General features: G+C 35.8%; 1 protein-coding gene across 2 annotated transcripts in view; it reads left to right on the plus strand.

Annotated features, from left to right (window-relative positions):
• Window positions 1-27,883, plus strand: part of Ctnna3 (catenin alpha 3) — a 1,374,363-nt gene that overhangs the window by 1,021,836 nt on the left and 324,644 nt on the right. For both annotated transcript variants that reach the window (XM_070021006.1, XM_070021007.1), the window contains one exon: window positions 2,925-3,125. In XM_070021006.1, the coding sequence (XP_069877107.1) occupies window positions 2,925-3,125 (201 nt within the window). The remainder of the gene's footprint in view (window positions 1-2,924; window positions 3,126-27,883) is intronic.

Genomic DNA, 27,883 nt, shown 5'->3' on the forward strand with positions numbered 1-27,883 from the left:
ATGTCTGAGAAAAGCAGAAACAATCAGATAAGTTGATGTTAGGAGAAATGAACTCCAAGATAAGGACTCAAATGTTTTTCTTTCTTGCTATTGTTTCTAACATATTTATAAAATATTTCTTTGTCACTTTGTATGTCCCTCGCCTACAGTATAACCCCTGTTTTCACTGTATTTGATGTTGTTATAATTTATGGAGGGGAAGGGAAAAAAACAAAGTGTTTAGATAAGGATAAAGGTGGACCCATTGCAACAATGAGATGTACAAGATGTTATGTCAAAAAATGAACTTTACAACCTTGGTGGGGGCTGGGGAGGAGAGATGGGAAGGGATGGAAAGGGGAAACAAAGGAGGAGGCAACAATGCTTGATAAGAAATGTACTCATTACCTTGCTCATGTACTTTGCTCATGTACCTTGCTCATACCTCTGTATGGTATTTTCACAATTAAAACATGAAAAAAAATAAAAAAATAACCTACAAAAAATCAAATCAATGGCTTTTCTACATGCCAATAATGAGAAGAGTGTGGATGAAATCAGGAAAGCAATAGCCCCAGGAAAGCAATAGCCCAGAAAAGTAATAGCCCCACAAAAATATAAAATACCTAGGAGTTACCTTAACTAAAGAAGTGTAGGACCTCTACGATGGAAACTTTAAAAACCTGAAAAAGGAAATTAAAGCAGAACTAAGTAAATGGAAAAACCTCCCATGTTCCTGGATTGGGAGGATTAACATCATAAAAAATGGCAATATTTCCAAAGGCTATCTACAAATTCAATATAATACCTATCAATATCCTAACCTCATTCTTCAATGAAATAGAAGAAGCAACCCAATTAGAACAATAAAAGATCCTGAATAGCAAAAACAATCCTTAGTAGAAAGCACTGGAGGAATATCAATTCCAAATTTCAAACTTTACTACAAAGCTATAGTAATCAAAACATCTTGGTACTGGCACAAGAACAGACCTGAGGACCAATGGAATAGGACTGAAGATGCAGAAATGAACCCACAGATCCATAACCACTTAATCTTTGACAAGGGAGCTAAAAAAGTAGAATGGAAAGAAGACAGCCTCTTCAGTAAATGGTGCTGGCAAAATTGGTTAAACACCTGTAGAAAACTAAAATTATATATCACTATGCACCAGAATCAACTCCAAATTGATCAAAGATCTCGAAGTCAAAGCCAACACCTGAAAACAGTACAGGAAAGAATAGGAGAAACTCTAGGGCTACAGGAAAGAGTAAGAGAAACTCTAGGGATCCCTGGCACAGGTCAAAATTTTCTTTTTTCTTTTTTTTTTTTCTATTTTCTTTTTGTCGGTTATGGGACTAGAACTCTGGGCCTGGGTGCTATTCCTCAGGTCTTCAGCTCAAGGCTACTGCTCTACCACTTGAACCATAGCACCACTTCTGGTTTTCTGAGTGGTTTATTGGAGATAAGCGTCTCACGGAGTTTCCTGCCCAGGCTGGCTTTGAACCGCAATTCTCAGATCTCAGCCTCCTGACTAGCTAGGATTATAGATTTGAGCCACCACTCCCAGTCTAATAAGGAACCAGAAACACAAGAAATCAAAGAAAAGTTGGTCCAATGGGATTACAGGAAACTGTATAGCTTCTTCATAGCACAGGACATAGCTAACAAGATCAATAGAAAGTCCATGGATTGGGAGATCTTCACTAGCTACACAATGGACAAGGGTCTCATATAAAATATACTTAGAACTCAAAAAATTAAATCCCCCAAAAACAAATCCTCAAAGAAACAACTGCCTAATAAATAAGTGGGCTAAAGACTTAAAGAGAAACTTCTCTGAAGAGGAAAGAAGGATGGCCAATAGACATATGAAGAAATGCTCAACCTCCCTAGCCATAAAAGAAATGAAAATCAAAACAACATTGAGATAGCACCTCACCACAATTAGAATGGCTAGAATCAAGATCCCTAATAACAAAAGATGCTGGAGGGGATGTGGACAGAAGGGAACCTTACTGCATTGTTGGTGGGAGTGTTAACTTGTTCAACCACTTTGGAAAGTAGTATGGAGGTTCCTCAAAAGACTCCACATAGAGCTCCCCTAAATCCACTTGTGGGCATTTACCTGAATGATCACAAACAAGACCATATTAAAGCTACCAGCACAACTATGTTTATTGCAACATTATTTACCATAGCTAAGATATGGAACCAACCCAGATGCCCCTCAGTGGATGAATGGATCAAGAAAATGTGGTATATATACACAATAGAATTCTATGCCTCCATCAGAAAGAATGACATTGCCCCATTTGTTAGGAAATAGAAAGACTTGGAAAAAATTATATTGTGAAGTAAAGCAAGCCCAAAGAAAATAGGTGGTGATTTCCCTTATCTACAATGACTAGTAGATGTCTAGGACAAGTAGAAAAGATCAAAAGCTATGTTCATATGACCATATAAGATGATGCTAAATGAAATGAACCCCACAATAGGAACTCAAGACGTTTTATCTTTCTTGCTGTTGTTTTTAACCTACTTATAATGTACTATGTGATTTTTCTGTTTCTTTTGTATGCTCTTCCCCCATGGTATATCCCCTCTTTTCACTGCATTTGATTCTGGTGCCCTGAATCTTGTATATACATTCTTCTAATTTGAGGAGGAGAAGGAAATAACAAAATGCTGAAATAGATACAGGTTGACCCATTGTAACAATGAAATATACAAAACACTATGTTGAAAACGAACTTTACACCTTGGGTGGGGGAGGAGTTGAAGAGATGTGGGGGAAAAACAAAGGAGGCGGTAACAGTGCTTGATAGAAAATGTACCAATTACCTTACTCATGTAACTGTAACCCTCTGTACAGAATCTTTACAATAAAACTATATATTAAAAAATTAAACACCCCAAATCAATGTGATCCATTTACTTACAGAAAGCCACATCCTGGAAGATGTCAACAAGTGCATCATAGCCCTGAGAGACCAGGATGCTGATAATTTAGACCGGGCTGCAGGTGCTATCAAAGGTCGAGCAGCGAGAGTCGCTCACATTGTCACTGGTGAAATGGACAGTTATGAACCAGGGGCCTACACTGAAGGTGTAATGAGAAATGTCAACTTCCTTACAAGTACTGGTGAGTCTCTTTTCCCACTGACAACCACACAGATTCTGATGTTTAAATCTGCATTGCTACCAGATCTTCACACATAGAAAAAATAAACATACAAAAAACAAGCTCAGTTTGTGGCACATGTTTTGACATATAGAATGTTGCTATGCAACCTTTTCCATACTACTATCCTACATTTAAAATAATATCCTACATTTGAAATTTAGCCCAGTGAAGAAAGTATGTTTAAGGAAAGGTGGTCTATCATAAGTACACATGATATAAGTGACTCATAAGCCTTAGTGTTTTATGGGTTTTATTGCTAGAAATATTTAGAGATGCAGTTAGGACAGGCTGGTACTAGGGAAATAATAGTTTCCAGGTTGTACACTAGCTATCTTTTTGGTATCCTAGTTTTTTTATTGCATAACTTAAATATGATGACTCCTTAGTATGTGTCCAGAGAAATGCTGTCTACCAAAATTGTTTGCAAAATGACATTTTTGTCCTTGTCCATTATCTTCTTTGATTGCTTAGGAAATAATGTAAGGATTTCGCTGTGGTTGTTGTACCCAAGTTCCTTTTCTAAAATCAGCCAGTACGTGCTTTGAATCACTCTGAAAAAAATGGCATTCTTTCTAGCAGTATTATTAACATTTCTTCAAGAAACTTATAGAAGTGTCAGGATTCATATGGATTCATAAATAATGAGGAGAGTCAACTATTTTTATATGCCATTATTCCAGATCTCTCTTCCTGTGAAAACCCTTTGTGAATTTGTGAAATCCACAAGTAAAGCTTTTATTGCTTCTTTTGTGTATCCATGATTCCTAAAGTATTTGAAATTCTATACCTAAATCACCCACCCTACAGAGTCATTCTTTCTGTTATGCATAAGGCATATTAAATTTGGAAGACTATATATTGTTTAGTGAAAAGTGCAGAAGGCACATGGATGAATGTTTTGCTTTTATTTTTTTGAAGCTGTTCTGGAGATGAATTAATTAAAAGAAACATCCTAACAGATAGCCCTCACTAGAAACTATTTCTGAAGAGCCATTGCACAAGGCAAAATTAGCAAGGATAGCAGAGGATGGATCTTTAGGTTTTGTTTTCTCTAGTACAATGATACAGAAAATAATTAATGAAACTTGGGGCAGGATTTTCTCATTATGCATTTAAAGACATTCTAAAATTAACTAAACAGTATAATTTTGCTAAGGAATGACAAAGGATAGATATCTACAACTCTTGGTATGTCACTGATGTTTGTGTACCCAGGCCTCCAAATTACAGCTGTCACAAATTGAACTATAGTTGCAAATCTCCCAGTTGTATAGCTGTGGAACACCCGTACTTTCCTGAGAAGGTAGTTGGGTTATGATAGCTCACTTTCTCTTCTTGTGCTAGATCGCAGTGATCCTTTCTTGTTGGTCAAAATCAAATACAGAGTTTTCTGTATCTGGCTAGCTTCCACCTTTTAAAATGGAACTTTGCAATGGAAGAAGGGAAATGAATCGGTAAAGTGAACTTCATCGTGTCTTAGTAATCATATTAGCAATGTCTTATAGGGATATTCTTTATACTCATGATACCTGGTTGAGATTCTGATACCAAGTTTACAGATTTTGGTTTGTTTGTTTGTTATTTCTGCTGCAACTGGAGCTTGAACTCAGAGTCTGGCACAGTTGCTTACTTTATAGCTCACGGCTGGAGCTCTACCATTTGAGATACAGCTCAAATTGTGGCGTTTTTTTGGGATAGTTAATTAGAGATAAGAGATACACAGGCTTTCTTCCTGGGCTGACTTTGGATTATAATTTTCAAATCTCAGCCTGTTAAGTAGCTGGGATTACAGGGATGAGACACCGGTGCTTGGCAAGTTGATATTTTTATACTCCATTGGAAAGAGTATTTATTGGCTGCAAGGTTGGAAAGTAGCAGAAATTAAATTCTAAAGTGCTCTATGTGGAGTCTTTTGAGGAACATCAATTTAAAAAAATCCCCAGCAATCCCACTTTTGGGCATTTACCCAAATGAACACAAACATAGCTATACTAAAGCTACCAGCACTACTATGTTTATTGCAGTATTATTTACCATAGCTAAGATATGAAACCAACCCAGATGCCCTTCAGTAGATGAATGGATCAAGAAAATGTGGTATATATACACAAAGGAATTCTATGCCTCCATCAGAAAGAATGATATTGTTCCATTTATTAGGAAATGGAAAGACTTGGAAAAAATTCTATTAAGTGAAGTAAGCCAGGCCCAAAGAAACATAGGTGCTACGGTTTCCCATATTTGCAATAACTAGTATATGTCTGAGACAAGCAGAAATGGTCAGATAAGTTGATGTTAGGAGAAATGAATGCCAAGTTAAGGACTCAAATGTTTTTTCTTTCTTGCTATTGTGTCTAACATATTTATAAGATGATTTCTTTGTTGCTTTTTATGTCCCTCCCCCATGGTATAACCCCTGTTTTCACTGTATTTGATGTTGGTATAGTTTGTGGAGGGGAAGGGAAAAACAAATTGTTTAAATAGGGATACATGTGGACCCATTGTACCAATGAGATGTACAAGATGTTATGTCGAAATGAACTTTACAACTTTGGCCTGGGGGGTGGGGGGGTGGTTAGTGGTGGGAGATGGGAAGGGATGGTAAGGGGAAACAAAGGAGGAGGCAACAATGCTTGATAAGAAATGTGTACTCATTACCTTGCCCATGTAATTGTAACCCCTCTGAATAAAAATAAATAAATAAATAACAAAAAATAAATAAATAAAGTGCTAAGAATAGGGTATATAGATTCTTCATAATCAGTCTGAATCCAGAAAACAAAAATAATTAGAATCATTATGCATTGATTATAAACTGGTTAATATCTGTATGGTTTAAATTGATCTTACCTGATAATTAAATGATATGGCTATATTATCACAATCAGATAAAAAAAAACAAAATTTTCTAATTATTTGTATATTTCATTAGTTACAATTCTCCAGGTAAATTATATCCTACACGCCAAATAGTATAGATATTGAGGATTTTTGAGTAACTCACTGTGTAAGCAGCTATTAATTTAACAGTATATTTTATAACTTCCTAATTCTGTCATTTTAGTTTTCTGGATAATTTTTGGATCCTTGAAGAAAACTTCTGATTTTTAATATATCAAATTCAAACTTTTCTCCAAACAGCTTTCCTTAAAAACATGCCTCTCTAAAGGGAATTCTGCCTCCTCCTTGAGCATTAAATGAGATGAGAAACCTAATTAGATCAGTTTGATCTTAACTGAAGATGAAAAATGTGAGCACTCCCTCTCCCATAGAGATATTGTCTATGAAACATCCTTCTGTCATCATGTCCCCACCATTAACTGACAAGAGAGCTTCACCTTTTATTCATTCCTGCTTTCTATCTTGAGTTTCTTATTTAGAAGTAATTATAAAATTGCATAATTGGAGATGTCATGTTTTGTGTTATAAAGCCTTAATAGTTCACATTTGAGTAAGGAATGGTTATTTATTCAGCCTATTTTACCCTTTGTTTCTCTTTTTTGTAGTGTTCTCATGTCTTAGCTCATCTTCCTGAAAATAACTTAATGGGAGCTATTGTGAATTGTTATTATACTCAAGACTTCCTCATCTTTGTAAAATTTGTGTCAAACTATTGTCGGCAATGGTAAAACTTAAGCCATATTGAACAAAATTACCAAGAGGGTTTTTGCAACGTGGCCCCTTGGATTGTAATCAGAGTTTGTGGCTCATTTGCTCACTTTCATAGGACTTGATGATCTTCTAGGTGTTTTCTTGGTGTAGGAAGTAAAGTTGTACTGTTGCATTGAGGGACTCTCATGTGCTAGTGGCTGATTTTCAGCGAAATCTAGTCAACATCTGAGTGTTGCAGTTCACTCAGAGGCAAAAATGCTATAACTAGGCTCTATATGAAATTCATTATTCCACCCCTTATCACTGAGCTCCTTCACTTGTCAACAACTCCCCAGGGAGAAAGGAAATATGTTGATTTTTGATGTTGTCGTTAAATAAGTAACCTAGATTACAGTATGAAGGTTTACAAGTTATACTTTGAATGTCAACTTCAGTTGCTTCCTACAAGGCCGGAGACAACCGAAACCAGAACTTTACTGACACAGTGTATTTTTTTGGTGTGATTTATGGGCTCTTACCAAATTCAAGAATTAGTAAGCCCCAAAGCATCTGTGGCAAACCTCCAAACTCCTCCTGATATTACTGCTAGCTACTCATCAACCGAACCAAAACGGATCCATGTATGAACCTGACCAAGATACCCTGATGGTGTCCACTCATGATAACTAGCATTTATGGGAAATAAAAGCTCATTTATCAAATTCCCAAAGAGGCCCAAACCATAAAAAGAATACTCAGAATTCTCTCCCTCTTATAATAGTGGAGAATTGTATAGTTCCAGTTTTCTTTCCTCGCACAAAAATGATACAGTTAAGGATATTTGAGCCTAATTTTGAAATTGTGTTTTGTTTCTTCAGAAAAGCTTAAATAGCAGATAAACTTGATTAAAATGATGATTAAATTAATAGGTTTAATGACATTGAGAAGCTTAATTAAAATATGCTACTTTCCTTCCATAGTATCTCTGTCCTACAGATTTATAGATTAAAAAAAAAAGAAAGGCTTTTTTTGTTCTACCAATATTTGCCCTCTCTAGCCAAGCAGTGTTTGAAAATTAGTATTCTATATACTTGGCATGAGTCGGATAAATTTTCTGTATTCAGGAGTAAAATTTTCACTGTGAAATTGGTGGAGGTTTAGTGATATCCTCTTTTTTGTTGAGTCTTAGCCCACAATCTTCACCATGCCAAAGATTCCTCTTCTGATTGTATAGCCAGTTGGCTTCACTCAATTTATCTTGCTAAATTTTGCATAAAATTTTATTTCCTGCATTTTGTTCCTGACATAAGACAAAATATAATCTCTTCCGCTAGCTAAGTGGAGGCTTACAATCATACAGGGATGGGAAGGTAGATACAGTCTCTTGATCTTTTCTAGCTTCCCTATCATGTTGATTCCTACATCACATTTTATCCATCTTTCAAGAAACTGCTTATATCCTCGTCTTCTAAAACCTGCTCTCTGCTATCTACAACAATAGTGATTTTATTTTCTTCCCATGGATTGTGGCTTTAAGGCACATGACTCTCAGTAACCATGTTTCATATACAGTACAACTGTGCTGTGGATAAAATCTTCAGATACACTTACATGGAAATAATATTCCTATTGTTCATCTTTCTGAGAGCTTATCCTGTGACTAGTGTTAAGATAAAGCACTGTTATTTATATATTTGTGAAAGTATGTATTTGTTTGTTTTATGTAGCCCATGCTGGCCTCAAACTAACAATTTTGCTTCCACATCCAAAGGCTGGGATTACAGGCATGTGCTACATGTATCACTTTATCCAGCTTGACTGCATGTCTTTGCTCGTTCACATCCTGGATTTGTGATACATTTTCATCTCTTCTGCCCTCTCAAAATATAATCATTCTTTAACACTCCTTAACTTTCTTCAAATGCCATCCCCTTGGAAAAGGCGTTTCCTATTCCTTTCCAGTTAGAATTAACTTCTCCATTATCCTCTGAGGCTGAGCTGATCGTCTAGTTAATGTTTATTTCCTTTTACTATTTATCACCATCAGCCATTTATAGTCAAGTTTCTCCCATTAGGTTGCAATGTCCTTGAAGGCAAGCACCTTACTTTATTTGCTGTTATCTTTCTTTGGTAAGACTTACACATTGTTGAAATAGGGTGATCACTGATCACCAAGGTCCTTCTCTAAAGTTAAATTTTATTTCAAGATTACATACTGAAATGGTTTCATACTGTTGCAGAGTAAACTATCTGATATCAGAGAAAAAATAGTAGGAAACAGTGGACTGTGTCAATGGCTGGGGCAGAGGAAAGGATCACTTAAGCAAGAGATCCCTTACCATCCAGAGCTAAATATCAGACACTTCCAGAAAACTTGGGGTCATGTTACTAGAAGGTTCTTCCACAAGCTTTTAGACATGAGGTCATGACTTTGTGAATTCAATGACTTAGAATCACCATCTTTGAACTGCATCTCTTGAAAAGATCCAACTGAACCTAATTTCAATAGTGATTCCAGCAATTTTGTTAAGGAGGCAGCAACCCCCAGGCTTTCTAATTCAGAAACTATTGTTGGCAAACTTTTGCACTCGTGAAACTGTCTGAAACAGGCCCCCAAATCATGCACTTTGCTCTTTCTGGATTCAGCCTGGATCTGACACGCTTGAACATCGGAAAGCATTAACAAGAGGTTCATCTTGCAAATCACCTTGCTAATAGGCATTAGCAAAATCTTCATGGTGATTACACAAATGGAAGTTAAATGATAAGCCAGTCCTAAGAAAAGGGAGTAAGATCTTGAGAAGGAATAAGAGCCTTGGAATTGTTCTGGTGCTCACGGAATGTGGGGCTTTGGGGTGACACTGTGAGTTGAACAAAATATAGCTAAATGAAGTTCTAAGTGGAAGAATCATTTCTACCCAAGAAAAACTGGATATCTATGACCCAAATCTAATTAGGAAAATGACAGTACTTTTTATCTTCCATGTTAAATAAATGGAAATTTATCAAAGCAAAGCAAAAGTACTATAAATATTGAAATCCTTATATGTACAGTATGATGCAAAAAAATCGAATCGTTTGAGTATAGTACAGGGACTAATATAAAATATCATTGCGGGTGATAAAATTATTAAAAGATTATATACATTTTGATAACATGGATTGAAGTTTATACCGTCCAGAAAAGAGAAAATATAAAAGGCTTAAGAATGGATTTATGAGAACCATAAGAGAAGGAAACATTACCATATCTGGAAAATATTAAGAAAGGTGTAAATTTGAGATTGATATCAAGTGAAGATAGATTAAAGATGAGGGGGGATGAATTATTCTGAGCTAAAATGAAAGGAGAACTGGAAAGTCGGACCTGTGGTGCGATTCTGCACCAGTGTGAAGAGGTTGCCGATGTCTACTGTCTTTAACTCTGGAACTTTGTGACCTGCCTCAGCTCCAGACAAACAACACACTATCTGGATGGAGTCCTAAGTCAAATCTTTGGTTCTTGTCTTCACATACTTCTCTGAGAAGATGAATCCATTTACAGGGTAGCGACCTTGTACGTGGAGAAGACAGCAGGAGGAAGGATCATTTCTGTTGTAAGGGGACCAAGCATGCATTATTTATTTTGATTTGGAGTTGCAAACTACAGAGAATAAGGAAGGCCGAAGACAAATGACAGAGATCATTCATATTAGACTCAAGCACAGCCACTCTGTATTTTTAATGTCACTCATAGCATCATACTGTTGTGACATTTGACCTTATAGATGGTATTATTCATTTGCCACTATATGTTAGATACTTCTGTCACTGCCCTAAGTACTCCAATATACCTGCTTTTTGTTGTAATCACTTTGAATTCTCCTCCCTGGGCTGAAGCATTTTTTTTTTTTTTTTTTTTTGGTCAGTCGTGAGGCTTGAACTCTGGGCCTGGGCAATGTCCCTGCACTCTTCAGCTCAAACAGAGTGCTCTACCACTTGAGCCACAGCGCCACTTCTGGATTTCTAGTGGTTTGTTGGAGATAAGAGTATCACGGACTTTCCTGCCCAGGCTGGCTTCAAACCGCGATCCTTGCATCTCAGCCTCCTGAGTAGCTAGGATTACAGGTGTGAGCCACCGGTGCCCGGCTGGGCTGAAGCTTTATAGTACCAAAATATAAATCATGGGTCCTCACCTCACCTTGACTGTTGGCATAGGGAGGAACAGAGCAGCTGACCTGTAAGTACCTGCCAATTCAGTGCTGGGCTTCACCCTGGCAGATTCCCAGCCTAGGAAAGAGAGTTGGTATGAAAGCAAAGTGGCGGGGTGCGGGAGGGAGGGATGGTACTGACAAGAAACAGAAGAGAATGATTATCATCCACAGAGGAAGATGACCCAGAGCTGGAAATTAAGGATCTGTTTTACCAACTGGACAACAGAAACACTTCTACTCCTCTCATTCAATTAGGAACACTGAGTTCAGCAATTCATAAACCCTTCCTGAGGGTGTATGAATTTTTCAAAGCAAGCATGAAAGAATGCTTAAGGCCTGCTGGATTTATTAAATGAGGTATTATAATACCACAGATCTAGCTCTGTTCCAGGGAAGCTGTGCGACAGCAAGAAATATGATGCAGCTGGAATTCATAGCCAAGAGAGTGGCTTCATAGAAGGATGGCTGTTTAGTTGCTTCTAGGAAAACATAAAGGACCCTGTAAAGGTTTTGGGGTGAGCAGGCAAGCATATCTGTCTGTGATTTCTTATTTAACAACAAAAACATCACAAAGCCAATAGGCCTGTGTCCTCTCATTTTAGAATTGTACCATTTTAAAATTAATTTCATTTTGCTTTAAATCTGATCAGGTAAAAACTTCCACTTCAACCACTTTAAGATTACTAAAGTCTAGATATTCTGTAACAGTAACACTATTATCTTTTGAAACTACAGTGTTTTCTTGGCCAGTGGGATGAGAAAAGTATCCTCAAAGCCAGCAGGGATCAGAGAAGCTCTGGGGTGTGAAACAGTCCTTATTTCTTCCCAGCAGCCCTTAGGACTAAGGAGATTGATATTTCAACACCTGTCTTGCTCATACACACATACGATTATGCTATACACAGTTCGTAGGAAGCTTTAGACTAGATACTTATCTACTGGTTATCCAATAATTAAGTTTCTTTGTAAGAGAATTCAAGTGTGTCCATAACTAGAACACAGCACATTTTTAATGTAGAAAATATCTAGCATGGGCCTTCTTCCTTTCACTCCATCTTGAAAGCCAGATTGATGAAATTAATGAAGTAACTCTTTCACACAATTAATAGCCTTCTCCTGCAAAGGCTATATATATGTATACATATATATGCACATATGTATATATACAAATATATGCATATATATATATATATCCTAGAATTAAAGTCTGGTTGTGCATTTATTGATTTAAGCTGGTAAAACTTTTATGTATCTATCTGTAAGAGAAAATTTGATGTTCGAGTTTACCAAGAATAGAATATACACAGAGGTGGTATGTCCTTTAGATTCTGCCCCCCTCCCCTGGATTTAGAGAGAATATAAATCATGTGAAATCAAGGGTGTAAATAAGGCTGCATCTCTCTCAGTAAGTAACCGGTGAAAACATTAGAATTTAATTAACGGTGTCTTTTGTGTCAATTATTTTTCAAGAGATCTTCAGAAGCAATCCTAGTTGGATGGAGGTGGTCCAAGCAAATGTAATTATGTTTTACGCTTCAAGCTTAGTAAGTGAAGACTTAAGCATTTATGAGGTAAAGAGTCCCTGTAGCTGTTATAAAATCTGCATTGCATTTATACTAGAAGAGTTCATAGATAAGAGAGTGAACAGTGGAAGAGTAAATAATTGTAATATTTGCAAATGACAGCATTATGTACAAGCTTTATTAATAGCTGTGAATATTTTATTCAATGAAGCCAATACATAATTTATCATGATTTAGTGAATTGAAAACCATTTTTCTTTCTCACTCTCTCTTCCTGAGAGAAAACCATAAACAGTTGATATCTCAATATCTTCAATGAAAGGAGGAGAGATTCTTTGATAGGAGAAAAGAAGGATGTTTTAAATAGCCACATAGTGAGAAGAATAATTCTGTAAGTAAAACTAGTGTACACCACTGAGGTGTCCAGTTAATCAAATTTGGGAAGACAGATTTCATTGAGGAAAACTAGAGATTTTTTTTTAACTACAAATTCCACCCTGCCATAAGAGCTGCTAATATCTGTTGACATATATTTTCACTTCACAAACCAAAAATTTTCAAGCTCACGGAAATTTATAGCTTCCATTTTCATCAATTACACAAGAAAGTTTTACTGCTTAACAAGCCCACAGAGCAGGCTAAGACCTGGCAAGAAGTTTCTTCTCTTAAAATGTATTACTAACCCAGTGTGGTATCTTGAAAAATGTAATATATTCTTGTGATCATCCACCATTTAATTTTACTGTCTGCCAAAATCTGTAGCAGTTAAAGTTAAGTGAACAATTTATATTATAAAATTTCTCTGCTGATATAGGGATTTTAAAGATATCATTTATTATAAACACTGCTAGCAGTATTTCTTTAAGATTCTAGATCTATTCTAAAGCCTACTGTTGATTGTGAGATATAGCAATTCAGGAAAGGTTATGCACATTCTTTAACAGCTGCCTCAAAGTTTGCTCATAACTTGAAAGAGGAATTATGAGTATAGCTGTTAACTGAAAGAATTATTTTGAAAGAAGTAGCAGAAGAAGTAATAAGTTAAAATATGATTCCCTCACCAACTCTCCTATCTAATTTTTTATTCTGTTTTCTATCAACAGCTTTTGTTTGAAAATATTTGGTAATGTTTCTTTAGTAGATGTGACTATTATAGTATTTCCCATCTTCACAATTAGAATCAAATAACTGTTTTATTTTCATTTTTATTTTGGTCAGTTCTGGGGCTTGAACTCAGACCTTGTGTTACTGTCCCTAGTTTGCATTCACTTAACGTTAGAGCTCCACTACTTGAGCTACAGAGCTACTTCTGAGTAGTTTATTGGAGATGAAAGTCATCCAGACTCTCCTTTCTGGGCTGGATTCAAACTTGATCCATAGATGTGAGTCATCAGTGTCTGGCTTGTTGGTTTCATAATTATCTTTCAGTAAATGAACAAAGGGGTTTCAACTCAACATGCCATGTTCTGTGTACAATCGATTTTGGTCACTTCTTGCATCATTCTCTCTCATTTCTTCCATTATCTCAAGTCCCCTGGTTCTAACTCATGCTAGATGGTTTTAAAGTATTAGAGATGTGAGTAATGAGTACACAAACATTGCTGTATATATATATATATATATATATATATGCCATAGTTGTGTGTACAAACATCAAATCTTGAAATCTAGGAACCTATAAAGCCAAACTTCTTGACTTAGATTTACCAGTAATGAAATTATTGTGGAAGTTGTTTGAACTCTATGGGATTGCATTATATCCTTAAGTGCTAAAAGCTGACTGAGATCAAAGATTTCTAGCATCTCTATGCATATCATTTTACTTGTTTGCCATTGGAGAACTTGGTATGATTATTCATATTTTAACTGATGTTATTGTTGCAATTTTCCTAGTGGTCCTATATTACTTATTTTGTAGATAGCAAAATTACTAAGAATGATTATCAGGATTGTCAAAGAAAAATACACAAGAACTTTGCAACATGGTTTCAGCAAGCAAAAATTTATAGAGATTATAAACAAAAGGTAGACTAGAACTTTAGGACAGATATTAACAATGTGATCTTAGGCAAACTACTTAACCAGGCTACATCATAGTTTTGTCATCTATACAACAAGAGTGAGGAACTTTATCTTCTAATAGATTGTGATGACTTACATTGAAGTATGTATATGGATCTCTTGGCATGTCTTCTGCTAAGTTTTTGTTAATAAATATCAGCAGTCCTTAATATTGTTGGCATTATTTTTAGATCAATTTATAGTAGAAGAGTCCTTGATTCAAATTTCACATATATATTTTTTTTTACCATCTGTGCAATACTATCCAGAAAAGAAGCATAGGAAAGACAGAAATTATAGAAAGCAAGAGCTAAATCCCGAGATTTCTCTCTCAAACTGTTCTGTCTTGCAGAAATGTATCTTAGTTTTGTTTTTCACCAGGATCCAATGTCTTAGGTCAGGCCTCTAGCAAACATATAAATCACAAATCTCAGTAACAACTTATTTCTCAGTTGGACAGTAAATTGGGCACTGAAGATCAAGAATCAGTATATCAACACTGGTCTTCTTTTTGTTTTTGGTTTTTTTTTTCATTTTTGTTTTTCTCTTTTTAATTACTTATTTATTTTTCTTTTTTATTGTGTCTATCCTTGGGCTTGAACTCAGGGTATGCCCACCTACCCTGAGCTTTTTTTTTTTTTAATTGTGAGAATATCGTACAGAGGAGTTACAATTATATGGGCAAGATAAGGAGTACATTTCTTATCAAGCATTGTTGCCTCCTCTTTGTTTTCCCTTCCCATCCCTTTCCATACTCTTGCCCTCCCCCCACCTAACCTTCCCTCCGTAAAGTTGTAAAGTTTGTTTTTCGACATAACGACTTGTACATCTCATTGTTGCAATGGGTCCACCTGTGCTTTTTGTGTTCAAGGCTAGCACTCTGACACTTGAGCCTCAGCTATACTTCCAGCTTTTTTTGGTGGCTAATTGGAGATAAGAGTCTCATAGACTTTCTTACCAAGGCTGGATTCAAATCCTGATCCTTAAATCTCAGCCTCCTGAGTAGTGAGGACTACAGGCATGAGCCTCCTTTTCCTCTGCTCCCACATAGTGGGTTGCAGAGAAAAGAAGCAAGCTTTCAAGTTCTCATTTATAAGAACAGTAATGATTTCATGAAAGCTTCTTTTTCCCAAAGGCCTTTTCTCTAAAGCATGAGGACATCAGGAATTAGGACTTCAACATATAGATTTTGGAAAACAAACATTTAGTTTACAACATTTGGACTCAGCAGCCAGGCTTTTCTTAAAAATGAAATAATTTTTAAAAGAAAACATTAAAAAACTTAAATTATAAACAGCATAAAATATAACAAAAGATTTTATTCTCTTGTTTAGCAGCTCAGTTCTGTTTTTAAATTATACTGCCTATAACAAATGTTTAAAAATACTAATGTACTAATAGTACTATGCTTAAGCAGTGATAGAGAAAACTTCATTTTATACCATTAGAACAGTAGCAAAACACTAAATCTTATGATCTGAATTTATAATAGAAGCATTTATGAAAGGATTTTTTACTCTCAGAATTAAAAGGAGTCAGGACCATCAAATTAGTTTAGAGTCATTTTGATAACAGATGACTGTTTAATTTTTTAATATTAAAAGCAATATTGAGGGCATATTTTTCTGTAAAATTCATTTTTCAAAAAGTGAACATTTGGCACAAAACTCAGAGCAAAGAGGAATGGTTAATTTATCTAATTAACTTTCAACAGTTTTGTGTACTTATGTGATGCTTCTTGGCAAATATTTATTTGGGCAAAACCAGTGATTGCTAATTGTTTTTATAATGTGTAAAGGCCTTGATTACCACATAAATAACAAAGGAAAATAAATTCTCAATCAAAGTACACCCAGCCAGGCTCACAGTAGCTCACACATATGATCCTAGCTAATCAGGATGCTGAGATCTAGGGACTATGGTTCTAAGCCATCCTGGACAAAGAAGTTGCTAAGACTCTCCAGTTAACCAGCAAAAAGGCAAAAGTGGAGGTGTGGCTCAAGTAGTAGAGTACAAGAATCAAGTGGAAAAGCTAAGGGACAGCACCAAAGCTGAGTACAAGACCTAGTACAGATCTTGAGCACTTTATGAACAGTAGACTGATAGACAAAATGGCATACAACTAGATCATAAGTAGAAATCACTATAACAAGCCTGCGTTGAGTTGTATTGATGCATGACCATGGTGCCTATCAGATACTGCATGAAGGAAAAAAAATAAGGCATGACTTTTCCTCAATGGATGATTAAGTATATTGAGGGAATGACACATAAGAACTCTCAGTGCAAGCCAGAACAGAGATATACATGCTAACTTTTTAATTCATGCTGCTGTCTGGAGATGACTGGAACCAGAAATCAGAACCATCAAAGAAAAGAGCGAGTTAAATACTTATGACCCCCAAATCAGAGTGGGCATAATTAAGTGCTAGCCATGGCCTCGTATGAGCAAGAACTGGATTCTTTCCTCAATACCTCCTCCCAAATTAGTGAATCATATAATAAAATCAAATTCAAGCATGTCTCTTTCTCTCTCTCCATATATGTATGGATCTATATATATATTATACAATTTACACATTAATGCTACCACACAATTATACAAGACAATTGTTTATATTCCTAAGTAATTTATTGACCCAATTCAGAGGACCTCCAGATTTTCCTTATGCACCATTATGAAAATTAAATTAATTCACTCATGAGTCCTATTTTTCACTAATCCCCATTCACTCTTCCTCACCTCCTTCCACAGCATAAGTACTATACTTCAGTTTCTGTAAGTAAATTCTGTTCCTTCTTTACTACTGCTTATCTGTCATGTTCATCTATAAAGAGCCTATAAAGCTGTCTCTAGCTTTTCAACATGAAAGCTTCTAAATTCAGTGTCCCCCTCTGCTATTTTCGGGCCAGAATACAATTAAGGATTAAGCTTGCTGTACTAGTTCTTTGAAGTCAAAACTTATTTGGTAGTTACAGACTGTGAGTATAGCATTCATCTAAGTGCTGAGAAAGTTGAGCTTGATCCAACCTTCTAACTATTTAGCTGTGGATGAGAAACTATTAAACAGCAGGAACATTTTAGGACATAGGATAGGAAAAAAATAGGAGCACAATGTGTGTATACAGAACAGGAGTACTTCAGAGGATTGATAAGAAATATATTTTATAATTTTTCTTATGTCAGAGAATACATTATTGGAATGGATATGGGAGCCTAAAATGATTCAAATTAAGAAGTACATTCTTATAGGAAAATTGTCAAAATAATTGCATTTATTATTGTACAGTGTACAGATTGTTAAAATTGTGCTGAACCTATTTTAATACTGTGAAGATACTTCCAGGTTTTTGTGATCTTTCAAGATCTTTCAAGTATTATATCACTCTGAGAGGCTGACTAATTTTGTTGCCAGCAAGTCACACATACACCTAGAGAGCTGGTGGCTCCATTTGCAGTTCAAATGGGATCTCTATACTAAGGATATGAAGTGAAACTCCTTTTGCTGTCCCTGTTTCACAAGAGGCAAGTATATATCTTATGAAGTTATGGCAGCAGTCACCTTGCTGATGGAATAAGAAAGGAGAATGCTCAACAAGAAATATACTTATTAACTTACATATGTGACTGTACCCCCTCTGTACAGCATCTTTACAATAAAGTAATATTTAAAAAAAGAAAAGAGAGGGGAGGAAAACTACCAACACCAAAAATAACAAGTCACTGCAGCATCATCAGCCATAAAAAGAAAATAATTAAGTGGAGATATTGAACAGTAGTAGAATGTTTGTGTAGCAAACATTGTGAAAAAAGACAGAAAAAGAAAGGATAATAAGAAAATACTATAAAACAACAACAACAAAACACCTCTACCTACAGAAATTTGGTCAGCTAGATGAGATGGATCAACTCCTTGGACAGAAATATTTGAGTGTCATCAGAGATACCAAAAAAATAGAGAGTGGGCATGTAGAGAAATTTCAGTCCTCATACTTTATTGGTGGGTCTATAAGATGAGAGCACTACTTTAAGATCTACTTTTCAAACAGATCCAGCAAGTCCAAGGGTAGGTGTATATGTGAAGGCATTAGAACTGGCCACACAATAACAAGGCCATGGATGCTCTTCACAGCCTTATTCCTAATAGACTAGAAGGGAAAACAGCTCAAACACGAATCAGTGATGAATGGATAAATAAAACTTGCTATATGCATATAATGGGATATCATTTAGCAATAAAAAGAAATGTACTGCAGAACAGATGAACCTTGAAAACATTATGCTAGTGAAAGAAGACAGTCATAGACTAGGCATTTTATGATTCCATTCATACAGATGTGACTTCATATTAGCTGAAAGGCAAGTATGAACTGATGATTAATGGTTGCAGGGAGGAGCTCTGGGGAATTAGGGGTAATAGTAAAGGCTACAACATTTCTTTTTCTGATGGTAATGTTCTCCAATTGATTGTGGTGATATGGTTCCACCACATTGTGCATAGAGCAAACACATTGAGAATCAAAGGGAAAGTGAATTATAATTGTAAACATTGCAGAAAAAGAGTCATGGAAGTTTGAAGTCTATTGAATACCCTTATGTATTCAATTGAATTTGTGATTTAAGTTTTCCAACAAATGAAACCTCAGCTCTAGAAAGTTTCTCTGGTTCAATTCTACCGAACATTAAAATGCTTAGATAATAAATAGTATGATTTATGTTTCAGGAAACCTCACAATATGATACACATTTCAACATATAAGGTCAACAATACTGTCATGATCAAATAATCAAAAACATCTTTAAAAACTATGGATCAATATTTCTCATGAAGAATTATACAGAAATCCACAAGATATTAGAAACTCATGTAATAATATATTTTTTTCCGTGGTTTCAAGGACAGTTCAACATTTGGAAATCAATCATTTTAACACACTATTTTGATAGTTTACAAAGGGAAAAGTCAAATAATCATATGAAATTTTTTTCAAGCTATAAATATGCTGGTCCTAAAATTCATTTACAAAGATGAAGATCAATGTCAAAATTATTTGAGAAAGAATAAAAAATTTGTAAAAATACACTGAAGTTTGACTTATCCTAAAACTGTAATAGCTAAGTAAAATATTCTTCACATAAGCCAGGGGCTTGTGGCTCATGTCTGTAATCCTAGCTACTCCAGAGACTGAGATCTGAGGATTGCAGTTCAAAGCCAGCCCAGGCAGGAAAAGCCTGTGAAACTCTTATCTCCAATAAACCACCAGAAAACCAGAAGTGACACTGTAGCTCAAGTGGTAGAGCACTAGCCTTGAGCTGAAGAGCTCAGGGACAGTGCCCAGGCCCAGAGTTCAAGCCACACAACCGACAAAAAAAAAAAAAAAAAAAAAAAAAATATATATATATATATATATATATATATATATATATATATATATATATATATATACATATATATATATATATATTCTTCACAAAAGAGTCGACATATAAATCAGGAAGATGATACAAAGTCTGGAAATCAACTAATTCTCAATAGGCATGCAAGTTATTTCAACAGAGAAAGAACGGCCTATTCAACAAAGATTGCCTCTGTAGGACAGAAGGCCAGCCAAACTAAATACCAACCCTATACGTAAAGAAAATGAATCCGAAAAATAGTCATAAAGAAAACATGAGAAGCTATGGTGACTCTAGTTGAGCATAACTCCATAGCTATAGTTTAATCAAAGGAAAAGGAGCATACAAAATTTGCTTTCAACAGAAGTACTAAGAATCTGAAAGATCTTGTTAAAGCGAATACAAAGATCCAAAACTTGGGAAGCACATTTGCATGTCATAACCTACTCTTTTAGAGAAAGGTTGGCTCTAGCTAGAATGTGGTGAAAAGTCTCAGACTCGAAGGTCTGAGGAGATGCCCCACCCTGTCCATGCTGTGTATGGGTGATCATCATAGCCTAGATGGAAACACATTTCCTGAAGGATTTATAAAGTACTAGAGTGCTAGGTATATTTGCATCACATTTAATACTGACCAAAACTCCCTGAGCATAATATTTTCATAAAATTCCCTACAATGGACACGTGTAATAGTGGATTTCTCACCAAAACATTAGTATGTCACCCAACCAAAAAAAAAATATCCAACAAAACAAACAACAGCAACAACAACAAAAAGCAGAAACTGTTTTTTCACTTAAAAATTATTTTATTGTAAAGGTGAGTACAGAGGAGTTACAGTTACACAAGTATGGTAATGAGTACATTTTTTTCATTTTGTCCTGCTTTCCCAACCCCTCTCCAACTCCCCTTGCTCCAAGTTGTAAAGTTCATTTCCAACATTGTGACTAGTATCACTGTTGCATTGGTTCACCCTTTGTCCTCTTAAAGGAACATTTCTTACATACTTGCATTTAACATGAGATAAAGTCACTAGGTTTTGGAATGCTACTTAAATTTACTTCCTGTGGCCTTCAGATGTATGATGATAAACTCCATATCAGAATTAGACTCTGCCTGGCACCAGTGGCTTATGCCTACAATCATAGCTACTCAGGAGGTTGAAATCAGAGGATCACAGTTTGAACCTAGTGAAACAAAAAAGTCTGTGGCACTCTTATCTCTGAGTAACCATCAAACAGCTGTTAAGTGGAGGCATGGCTCAAGTGATAGAGTGAAAAAGCTGAAACAATGCCTAAGACTTGAGTTCAAGCCCCAGTACCTACACACAGACACACAGACACACAGACACACACAGACACAGACACACACACATACACACACACACTAAACCTTTGCATTGTGAATTTATGTCTTATATGGCTGACTTTCATTCTTCTTAAAAAATAAAAATAGGGGCTGGGAAGGTGGCTCAGTGGTAGAGCGCTTGCCTTGCATGCTCAAGGCCCTGGGTTGGATTCCTCAGCACCACATAAGCAGAAAACAAAAAGCTGGAAGTGGTGCTGTGGCTTAAGTGGTAGAATGCTAGCCTTGAGCTGAAGAGCTGAGGGACAGTGCCCAGGCCCAGAGTTAGGCCCCACGACTGGACCCCCCCCCAAAAAAAAATAAATAAAAATAAAAAAGGAGGCCTGGTTTTGGTGGCTCAGGCCTGTAATCCTAGCTACTCAAGAGGCTGAGATCTGAGGGCTATAGTTTGAAGGCATCCCAGGCAGAAAAGTGTCTGTGAGACTCACTCAAAAACTCAGAAATAGAGCTGTAACTCGAGTGATAGAGTGCTAGTGTTGAGCATATAGAGGCTCAGGGCAGTACCCAGGCCCTGAGTTCAAGCTCCATAATCTACAAATGTCTGACATAACTTTCTTTGTAATAATTCCAGATTGGGAATGATTAACAAACTATACTTGTCTTTGACTTTCAGCACACAAATACCAACTTTGAGAGCAATATGTATTCTGTTTCAATGCTTTGTTATTCAACACATACCAGCACCTACTGTGTGTCAGAGATTATGTTGGGTTTGGGATTATATATACAAACTACTTTATCTCCTTAGGGAGCTCACATTCCACTTGGGGTTGAAAGAGAAACTCAGTAACTATGATGAATTAATGGAATAAGGTCCAGAATGACTTTGAGTACAAAAGATATACATGTATATCCAAAGGACATTACTGAATGGAAGAGGATGAGTAGAAGGAGAGGAATTTTAAATGGTCCTCTTTCGTTGCAATTTAGACACTCATAACACTTACCTCTAAATGTATTGTCACAAATATTTAACATTCCGGTGCATTCCGTGACCTAGTTCAAACACAAGTTCAAATGGGTCTTATAATTCTGATCTGTAATGCCTCATGGACACATTTCTGATAGCTGTTGGTAGGTCAGCACAGTAGGTTTTAAGCTTGATAGCTGAGTGTTGTTTGAAGAACCAGTGCCATAGTTTCGTTTTTAGATGAGCAAAGGAATTCTTTTTTAAAAAAAATGTTCACAGAATTTTTTCTAATGTCACAGATATTCCCATATGATGATTTCCCCTCACTATTAACATTTTATTCCTTTCTGTACTCTTTTCCCAGTTGCATACCAAAACAAAACAAAAAGCTTTTTCAAGCATTCTTTTAAAGCCAGTTTTTTTTTTTTTTTAAATCTCCTGAGATTTACCTCAGTAATCCTTTTCCCTGTTATAGTAACTCTTTGGGCTAATTCATCTCCCTCTACCTCCTTGAATCTGCTCCCAGCACTATGCTAACAGCTAAAATCCAGAGGGAGACAAAACAAATACCTATTCTTCCCTTTGGCTTGGTTGCTCCCATAGCAAGGCCAGTGGGCAGACACTAGCTGGCCAGATGTCTTTCCTAATATATGCTGATAACTTTACTTCTGCTGTTTATTTTTTCTTTTCGTTCCTTTTTGCTTTTGTGAGTTTATTTTCCTGTTTGGCAGAAATTCATATCACACTGGTGGATTTTCTTGAGGTTCTCCCTCAGGCAAAAGCTACAACTTGATTCCCTGGGTATGAAACATACAAAAAAAAGCAACAATACTTTATTTTTGTGCATACCAACAGATGTCTGCCTCAACACAGTGAGGCAGACAATATAATCTTTTAAAATATATATTTCAACAGACTGAATTTGCAATGTGTAGATTTAATTTTTTTATTATATTTAACTAGCTATACAAAGGAGTTGTAGTGACCCTAGAGATAATCACTGGTTTTAAAATGTCAGTGGATCCAATACCAAAACAACACATAAGAAAGGATCAAACAATGTATACCAGTGAACCTTATACTAGATTTTTTTAAGTACTAAAAATACGTTTTGGAGGAGGCTTTAATGTCATTGGGAAATCTTCATTTTATTGATTTGTAAGAATGAAGACACAAAAAGTTTATATAATATTTGTGCTTATTTATATTTTATAACAATAAGGACCCAGAAATCAGCTGGCCTGCATTTAAATTCAAACTTCCCTTCATTCTTCTTTCTACCCTAGATGAGCCACTCTGCATCTCTTAGACACTATTCTCCTTTCAAAATTGAGAGAAAATAAGTACTAACTTCATAGGTTGCAATAACTTTCTGCATAGGGGATGGAATGGTAGAGCACTATGCACACAGTGATTCTACAGACATAATCATTGATATCTAAATGGTCATAATTGTGTGTTTTTTCCAGGGGATTAATTCTCAGATGTATGCCCTGAAGCATGACTTGTAGAATTATGATCTATTGAATTCCCCCCTCTGGGAAATAATAGTCAGTTTGATTTTGTTCTTATTGTTTTATTTTCAAAGAAATTAATTGTCTTTACAAACAGTCTGGCACAGTTTGTTAATTTATGTTTACTTGGGAAATCACTAAACAATGACTGTTTACTATTCAGTTACCAGGGGCTTGTTATTTAAAGATTATTGGATGTTTGACGAAGCTCTTAGATCTTTCCCACAGGATTGTGATTAAGCCTTCTATGGATGCACAGCAATTTGTTTTCTTCTAAAATACATTACGTAAATCCTCCGAAGAGAGATGTGTGAATAGTCAAGATGAATAGATGAAGAGTAAATAATAGTAAAGACTAATGATGAATAGTTCAAGTATAGATGAAAATTTATACCTCTCAAAAAGAAGACATTTGAATGTAAAAATTGGGAGAGTCAAAGATCAAATACATTACTCAAACTATGTTTAATATATAAATAACCATCCACCCAATTAGGTCTCTTGAGATGGCATTGATCCTATTTGTTACCCTGAAACGAATGTAAAGTAGGCAAGTTGTCAATTGCTCTCTCAGCAGTTTTTCTAACCATATGTCTTCCTTTACCCCATCCCCTTCAGTTACTTTACAATGTGTTTTCCATTCACTGACCCCCATAGACATGAAATATTTTCTCTTGTACTTGCCCAGATAAATTGGTCTAACATTTTGTTTTTTAATGCTCATTTTTAACATTTATTTTTATTTTTTATTTATTTATTTTTTGTTGGTTGTGGGGCTTGAACTCTGTGCCTGGGCACTGTCCCTGAGCATTTCAGCTCAAGGCTAGTGCTCTACCACTTCCGTTTTTCTGAGTGGTTTGTTGGAGATAAGAGTCTCAAGGACCTTCCTACTCTGGCTGGCTTTGAGCTTTGATCTTCAGATCTCAGCCTCCTGAGTAACTAGGATTACAGGCATGAGACACTGGCGCTTGGCTAATATGCATTTTTAAAACCAGTACTTAGAAGTTCATACTAATGTATTACCAACTGATATTTTGTTGCATAGGTGTTATAAAAGTTTTAAAGGTGGTAAACTAGATCTATCTCCTCTACATTTATCATTCCTTAATAATGAGAACATTGGCAATACTTTCTGTTAGCTTTTAAAACTACACAGCATAAAACAATAATGACAAATTATATTCACTATATAATATTCATTTGTACTTACTCTAAGGTACAATGTCACATTAAAATTCCTTTCTCATTCTTAATGATAGCTAGATGCCCATTGACCAGTCTCCCTATTCTTCTCTTCCCCTTAATCCCTCAAGAATCTGGAAACCACGATTCTACTTGCAAGTTCTCTTACACCAGCTTTTTTAGGTGCCACATATGAGTGAAATCTCATGATACTTGTATTTCTGTACCTTTTTGCTTCACACTGTTATCCAGTTCCAAGTATGTTATTAACGATAACACAATTTCATTATTTTTATGACAGGTTGGTTACTATTCCATTGAACGTAGATACCACTCTTTATCAACTCATCATTGATGGAAACATACATTGTTTCCATTTCTTGGCTGTTGAAAATAGTGGTGCAATAAATATGGGTGTTTAGATGTCTCTTTGGCACACTGATTTTATTTCATTTGGATATATGCCCAGAAGTGGGATTGCTAGATCATATGGTAGTTCCATTTCAATTTTTTGAGAAACCTCCGTAGTGGGTTTTTTTTGTCATGACTGTACTAATTTACATTCGAACAACAAGGGCTCTCTTTTCTCTACATGGTCACCAGCACTTCTTAATTTCTATCTTTTTTATTGTATCCATTCTTACTAGAGTGGGGCCATATCTCACTGTGATTTTGATTTCCATTTCCTCAATAAGAATAGAGCTTATTGTAAATTAGGTGATTGTTTCCAGACAAAAGCTTAAAAAGTATAATCAAAGTTGCTCTCTTTGTTGGAGTCAACAGAATGCTTCTATAATTTGCATAGACAATACAAGTACACTCCTCTGTCACTGAATTATTCCTCTCAATTATTCCTGCTCTGAATTATTCCTCCATTATTCTTGCCTCCATATTGAGCTGCTTGGTTCTGTGAGAGGAACATCCCAGGATGCTTATAGCAGAGTCAATTAAGACACTTGGAAGTATTTACAAAAGAAGATATAGTTGTTTTCCAGGCCATTTCTCTTAACAATGTTGAGAATCACTGCTACCTAGAGAAATCCATACTAAAATCACATAATAATCCCATACATTGAATGACATAATTCCTTAATGCTAATGTCTTACATTGTGGTGGTAGAAGAAAATTGGCTTCCTGGGGAATTGATGAATGCCTATTCATTGCTTCTTCAATTGGTCAATACCAATTCAGTGCTGCCATGGAAGCCAAGATAGACCCTTAATGCTTTTCCCCAAACTAAAACATAAGAAAATTAAAAAGTATTACATTTAAACAGAGCCACAGGATTAGAGGAAATGGGTATCTCTATATTTCTACTCTTGAAAACTAGTATTTGTTTTATGGCTAACTAAAAGCAGCATGGAGAGATCTGTGGACTTCCATTATCCCAAGTTTTGCCCTTAATACATTTTGATTTTTTTTTTGTGGGCTGTGGGGCTTGAACTCTGGGTGGGCCTGGGCACTGTCCCTCAGCTCAAGGCTAATGCTCTACCACTTGAGCCATAGTGCCACTTCCAGTTTTCTGGTGGTTAATTGGAGATGAGTTTCTTGGAGTTTCCTGTCTGGGCTGGCTTTGATCATGATCCTCAGCCCTCAGCCTCCTGAGTAGCTAGGATTACAGGCGTGAGCCACCACCGCCCTGGGCTTTACTTAGTTTTGATGAAGCAAATTTACTGTTAATTTGCAGGAACAATTTTTTTTGGTAACTATAAGACTTCTTATGAAAAAACAAGTGTTACTATATATGCAACACTATATCATAACCCATACTGGCAAACCTCCTATTTAGATGATTGCTTTTAAAGACCATTTTGTGACTGTAATAATCTTAAGGCTTTAAATACTGCAAAACAGAAGAAAGCAGTCCAGTCATGGAGTTTGGGAATGGTTTTTTATGGAACAACCCACTTCTCTTTTTCGTTATGAGTCATTGCATGATCAGTTTCTTTGTCATGTTGTATTTATTATTCATTGCTGCTTAAGAACATTACAGGAAACATATAACCAGTTTTATAGACAGATAGAGAAAGAAAGACCAACAGACAGATAATCTTAAATATCTATGTGGGTCAGTAATCGAGACATGGGTTGGTCTCTCCAAAAATGTCATCAAAGGTGCCAGGCAAATCTGTGGACTCACTTGAGGCTTACTGTGGAAGTTTTCTTCCAAGCTCATACATGTTTTTTTTTTATAGAATTTGGCTCGCCTTGACTCTAGGAATGATGGGTTTTGTTTTACCCTGACTATCATTCAAAAGCCACTCTCAGATCCTACAGGCTCCACCTAGATTTCCGGATAAGGTTTCTCTAACACAGTTATTTGGCTTCTCAAAACCAGCAAGGCAGACACCGAAAAGGCAAATTCTTAAATACAATTTTTTCTCTTTGTTTTATATTTTATTTCACACTTACCTAAAAAAGTAAATTTGATTCCTTCTCAATTCAAAACTTGAATTTGTCATTGTTACTAAATGAGACCTAATGAAATAACTGATGATCAACATTTCAACTTATGAAATAATTTCCTGTGTTTCAATCTAATTTTCCCATTTATTTTATTTTCTCATTCCAGGTAGGGGACTAAATTTCACAAATATTGTTATATAGAATTCCCATATAAAATAATCTGAAACATAATCTTGTTTTTAAAGAACCCCATAGATTCCTCTCCCAAGTTACTTGAGATGATCCAAAAGCTTTGGCGATGTATGAGGGTTTCAAATCAACCCTCAAAAACAATCAGAAGAGTGAAGGTGAAATTAAGAATACAACTCCCTTTGTAATAACCTCAAAAAAAAACACCTTAGGAATTACTTAACTAAAGGTGTGAAGGACCTCTGTGATGAAAACTTTAAAATCCTGAAAAAGGAAATCAAAGCAGATTTAAAGAAGTGGAAAAACATCCCATGCTCCTGGATTGGAAGGATTCACATCATGACAATGGCAATACTGCCCAAAGCTATCTACAAATTCAATCC

Source organism: Dipodomys merriami, unplaced genomic scaffold, assembly GCF_024711535.1.
Source record: "Dipodomys merriami isolate MVZ:Mamm:240054 unplaced genomic scaffold, mDipMer1.0.p SCAF_14, whole genome shotgun sequence".
Taxonomy (NCBI): Eukaryota; Metazoa; Chordata; class Mammalia; order Rodentia; family Heteromyidae; genus Dipodomys; species Dipodomys merriami.